Raw genomic sequence first — 6000 nt, 5'->3', positions numbered from 1 at the left:
CTGCAATGGTGTCTTTCAGGTCAGAAAGTCTATTTTCACTTTCACGCAAACAGTTTTCCCAGCTTGTGATTGAAAAATGCTTCTTTTTTAAAAACAATGGCAGAAATAATAACACATACCCTTGTCTAGAAACAGGGCCCAGGTTTAGGGGAAGGCACTGATGCTGGGCTAATCTGGACAGCTTCCTTACGCTCGGCTTTAACATTAACATCTGCAAAGTGCTTTCTGATGTTTTCCAGAAGGACATAGTGAGTGTCTTTTTGTTTCTTTTGGTACTGGGAATTGAACTCAGGACATGGTGCTTGCCAGGCAGACGCTGCAGCACCGAGCTACATCCGGCCCTTGGCTGATGTTTCAATCAGGGAGCGGTCTTCCCCAATGCTACTCAAGAAGCGTAGCAGCTGCAAATGTATCTAATGTCCTATATCTAAATTCTTCATTATCTCAAAAAAATTCCCTAACTAGAGAAACACACGAGACCACCTTTAAGAAAGTAATGATGTTTTCCTTATTAGCATATATGACATATGTGCATGATTAGCATATATGAGATTATGCATTATTCATGACATATATAGAATATTCCTATGTACTAATAAAACTAGAAACTAACTTTTGATTATCAATTCACATCGTTTATTCAGCTTCCTATTAAAAATTATTTGATCCTGACACACGTGCAGTACACAGTGTTCACACTCTTTGCGTGCACTCAGTACACCTGCACAATACATCTGAGCTCTTTTGTCCATCCCCTGCCCTTCCCTCCCTCTTCTCCAACCAGCTCTTTAAAGGTTATAGGAATCAGTCAAGCAACTGTTGCTCTTTTGAAGCAATCTATAAACTACATGATTTCCGCTTAAATATACAATTTCTATTAAATATTGACTGTTGTGTGGAAAGCAGGGGGCGTACGCTTACCTGCACAATTCAGAAAGCAAGAAAAGTGAAAGAAAGGAATCTCACCACTCTGACTTCCCACTGCACATTGATGCAATGAAATTGAATGTGACAGGCACTTTATTAACGATAATGTCATACTTGACAATGCCTTCCTTTGGCCAAATGAGGAGATCAAAGTAAACTAAGGAAGGACAAAAGGCACAGCACAAGTCTGCAGGGCTCCACCCAAGCACCAGCTGAGACTCGCCCCAATGATGGGAAGTCGCTATGTGAAGCTGTCCTTACACCAAGGGTCTTCAACAGTGTAGAATCTAAGATACGAACTAACCTTGCAAACCTAAAATGCAGTGAAAAGTGATGTGAACAACAGGAAACTTAATTGGGGTTTTTAAAGTTAGAAATTTTGGAATCTCATTACAAAATTTACACTATGACTATCTTTTAAATAAATTTTCACTAAGCAAAGTATCCAAGAAACTATAAAATTTAACTGGCCTTTCTAACAAGAAAAGAAAACCTCATAGATCGAACAGAAATAATCAATACTTACCATTAAACTTTTAAATTTTCTATTTTCTGCAATATGAAAAAAACCATCTCTTGTTAAAATCTTGATGTGCTTTGCTTCATTATTGTACCTGTGGGCAATGAATAACTTTTGAATATAAATGTGTTTTTAATCAGTAGAAATCAATAATTACCAGAGGGCATGCCCCGATAACATTATAGAATTCTGAAGACAAAATATATATCTATGCCAATACAATGACATCAGCTAATTAACCAAATATATTTTCTAGATCGGTTGAAAATACAACTAATATTTGAGTTGAGATGGAGTTTGGATTTGACCAATTGTTCTGTTTAATTTACTTAGTTCAGTTTGAGAAGGCAAAAATAGAACAAGACAGTCTAGTAACTTATACTCTTAGAATTTACTAGAAACGTACACACATCAAGTCAACAAAATATAATATCATGAAAGGATTCTAATATGCCAATTAGCAGCCTATAACACATACGACTGTTTTGTAACAGGTATTTTCAAGTATTAATGAACTGCCTGGATAGATGCAGGGTTTCTGCAGCAATTAGAACCTCAGTTTTCCACTTCACTATGATGCGCATCAGACGCTCTATGCAATTATGAAAACAGGAAATCTATTTCTGTAAAAGTGCTTGTCCTACTTACTTAATGCTAATTGCATATTCTCCTGACTCTTTGGTCCTGTGCCTCACAAGGTAAGTACTATTTACCCTATTAATAAGTTCAGTCTCTGCCTGCAATCTTTCCATTGCTCCAGCATACCTGTAAGAAACAATAACACAGAAAATCTTAACAATGTACTTGAAAGACAACAGAGGCTAATACAAACCTGTCAAGATTTTAATTTAGCGGCAGATCTGGGCTGTTTTTGCTAATTGCTCTTCTTTAAAAATTCAGATTAAAAAGTCTTCTAATACATCCAAACACAAATGTTTTACAAGCTAACAGTCAAGTGAACAATGCCTAATACATAATAACTGGTTAGTAAATATTTACCAAACAAATCAACGGGACAAAGAGAAGGGTCAGTAGTTGCTGAATCAGAAAAGATAATTGTTGAGAATTTAGGGGTAATTAGGGAAAAGAGCTGTGGGAGAGACTACCTGCCTAAGACAGACAGACAGACAGACAGATACAGATACACACACACACACACACACACACACACACCCCTTTTATGCATATTACAAAATCTCATTCAGGCATCGTTATGGTTTGTGTCTAATTGTCCCCTCAAAGCCTCATGCAGTCATTGGGGCAGCTTCTAGAGTCTGCGATTAATTCATGAGCCACTGCTGGGATTATGGGTGTGTACAATGTAAGGAGGGGAGAGGGGCTTGCTGGCTGCTGCAGCTGCTGCTCCTCCCTTTGCTCTTTGCTGTTTTCCACTGCCATGAGCTGCTGCCCTCTGCCAGGCGCCACTCTGCCTTGGAGCCAGCTGAGTGTGGACTGAAACCTCCACTAACTGTGAGCTGGAAAATCTTGCCCTCCTTAACTTAGGGTGTCAGGTATTTTGTCCCAGAAATGAGAGAAGAGTAACTGAGACAAGCATCTTTTTAAGGATCTAGTAACAATTAAAATTATTTTAAAATATTCTCTGGGTATAATATTAATTCTTACAGTCCACAATTTTGCTAACCAATTTTCAGAGTTGCTTAGTTTTGAAATATTTCCCTGTCTTTTGAAGTCCTAAAACATAGATTATTGAAGACAATCACCTTGATTTTACATTTTAATTTATGGCTGTTATAAGAAACAAAATTCATTTTATATGAGGAAACACCTAAAAGGGGGAAATAGAAAACAGAAATATAGTTGGTGATATGTATTTGAGAATAATCATGCCATTACTCAGTGCAATTTTCTAAACATTTTAGTCTACCTAAGATTGATAGTTTCAGTGTGTGGTGTAGCTGACCATCTTGTTCCTTAGCAGAAGGCATTGCACATGAAACTGTCTGCTTAATTTGAAAAAAAAAATGTTCAAGTTAGTTAAAGGAGAATAAAAAGTAATTTTACAATTCTACCATGAAGTATCTTTATTACTTCCTATTTTTGAAGCTCTTCCTTTGTCTCAATATCTTTTTTTTTAATTTTATTTGTGTGTGTGTGTGTGTGGCCAGCTCAGCCCACCAGGGGGCGGGGCTGGCTGGCATGTGGTGCTGGGGGATTGAACCGCGGTCCCTGTGCTTTGCTAAGCTTGTTCCAAGTAGGTGCTTTAGACCACTGAGCCATCTCACCAGCCCTCTTTTTTTTTTTTACCATTCTGAATAATACTGTTCTAACTGACCACATGTTCAGTAGAATTTCCCATATGACAAAGGTCCCTCGTAAAACAAAGGGTCCAAAGCCTCTCCTCTGTGCCCTGACTGGCCCCCAGGCGCCTACTGAGCTCATTTCACCGATCTGTGTAGTTTTGCAGCACTAGTATGCATCTCTACAACCAAGACCTTCGTAACAATAAAGCCAAGTTCCGGGAACAATGGAAGGAGGAAACAAGAAACCTTGTCACTACACTTTCATGATTTTTTCAGCTCCTGTTATCTTCTTGGTTTGCTGGTCCATGCTGTTAGCGCCAGCATCCTAATTTAGTTCCTGTCAAGACTGCAGTTTTAAATCCCGTAGAAACTAGGACCTCAGGACAGTCTTACATCAGGTAAAAAGGTAGCAAGGATTCCCGTTTCTGTTATAGACATGTCACACCTCCCTGAGCAAGTTCAGCACTCCATCCTGGAGCTACACAGCACAGGGGTGCATGAAGGCTACAGGGTGGATGGACAAGACTGTGGAGGGGGAGCGGGCCTGCGAGAGAAAGGACCACGTCTGGGGTAACCAATTCCTGGTCACTGAAAAGCTGGTCTCGTGTTTTGCATATTTTGATGACAACAGAAAACAATCAAATCATGTTACAAATAGCTGACAACTCGGTGCTGTCTACACCCAGACACTGAGTTACAGTGCCTACTCTCAGGATCTTCCATTTGTATTTGCATCCTCATTTTTGATTTGCATGCACACATTTAAATATTGGGAAACCCTCACATTTGGTCATTTTAAGAGGAACTAAATGTAAACTGAAGGAGGCACAAGTGAGTGAGAAGCACACTGCCAAGCTTTGTGCTTTGGGTGGGCACGGCAGGGGCAGAGCTGTCCTGGAGTCCTGCCCCTACTGGGGCTGCACACGCTAGCCTTCCACTGCTATCTGCACTACGACAGTGCCTTTGCCCAATCTGCCTCACCAAACTACAGGGGAAACAAAAGAAAGAACACTTGTGCGCACTGGACACACCCTCCGCAACCGAGGCGCGCTAGCAAGTCTGTGATGGCGACAGCTACGGCTGCTCTGGAGCGCAAGTGCAACTTTTATACTTGAACATATCTAAGGAAAAGAATCACCCTCTCCTCGCAGGTGAGTCTGTGAACTGTCCTTCCGGCCTCCAAGGGAAAAGCGCTCTCTGCTAGGCCCGTACCAGACGCGGGCACACGGCACCACTGCTACATCACAGGTTGTACCTTCCAGTTCTAAGACCTACTAGCCTCACGGGCTAATTCTCTGCTTCAAGCAGTGGACTCGGCTGTCATTACGCTCCCGCGTAACGGACTTCACCTTTCTGCACACTGGTGCCCGTCTGCCTGCGCTCCCTGCCTTCCGTGGCTGCGACACGAGCGTGCGGTTCCCAGTCAAGGGCACTCAGGGTCACAGACGCCAGCCACACACCACGCGCCCTACAGACACAGGAAGGTCGGCAACAGGGCTTCATGACGGTGTCTGTTACGTGCGAAAATACCGTCGGCCAAGCCAAATGGAAATGCAACAGTTTACGACGAAGGCATCCTCGAGCTGAGGTACAGTATTTCAACTTAGCCACATAAACATTTTTAATACTTACCAGGGTTGGCAAGAATAATCTACTGGTTTGGGCACCTAAAATATAAAAAGGCAAAAATAGATTAAGTTTACTTAGGGGAAGCTTTTAGAAATCAATCATCAATTCGGTTCCGCTGACTCAGCTCTATAAAACCCTTAAGTGACACACTCCTAGAACTATCCCCGGGCAGTTCTACACAGAATGAATCACAGCACATGTCAGGTAAGTAGAAAATAATTCATTTCGCTTTAATTCATTCTTTCATTCATTTTACTGCCACTGTATCTCCAAGAGAGAAGATAGCAGGAAAATACAAACTAGAAACTTCCAATATTTATTTTTAAGGCAATGTAATCCTCCCATAGAAAACTAAAATGAAAATAAGATTAAGGTAGCCACACAGTGCTTCACTTTCCAAGACATTTTGGGAAAATATGCAGCACAAACGCTCTGTGCGGAGGGCGCCTGAATCGGGTTACACAGAGTCTACATTTTTCTGGTCTTTAACATCTCACAACTAGAAACCTTTTCTTCAGGGAAATAACATGGAAAATAGCCATTTTCCCCTTTCTCCGATAGGGCTTTGCACAAGACAAAAAGGTTGCATTTTCTAGGTGCTGATGCCCACTAGGAAATGAACAAAGCCCAAAGGTCTACTGGTATTCATGAAACAACAAAGCA

The 6000-nt window shown here is 41.1% G+C and overlaps 1 protein-coding gene across 1 annotated transcript in view; it reads right to left on the bottom strand.

Annotated features, from left to right (window-relative positions):
* Vav3 (vav guanine nucleotide exchange factor 3) overlaps positions 1–6000 on the bottom strand; it is a 347338-nt gene that overhangs the window by 25761 nt on the left and 315577 nt on the right. The window contains exons 20-22 of the mRNA XM_023721699.1: positions 5341–5375; positions 2096–2212; positions 1454–1541 (exon numbers count right to left, since the gene is read on the bottom strand). Coding sequence (XP_023577467.1) covers positions 1454–1541; positions 2096–2212; positions 5341–5375 — 240 coding nt within the window. The remainder of the gene's footprint in view (positions 1–1453; positions 1542–2095; positions 2213–5340; positions 5376–6000) is intronic.

Source organism: Octodon degus, unplaced genomic scaffold, assembly GCF_000260255.1.
Source record: "Octodon degus isolate 3935 unplaced genomic scaffold, OctDeg1.0 scaffold00084, whole genome shotgun sequence".
NCBI lineage: Eukaryota > Metazoa > Chordata > Mammalia > Rodentia > Octodontidae > Octodon > Octodon degus.
The sequence above is the reverse complement of the archived record's forward strand: the minus strand, read 5'-3'. Positions and strand labels throughout refer to the sequence as shown.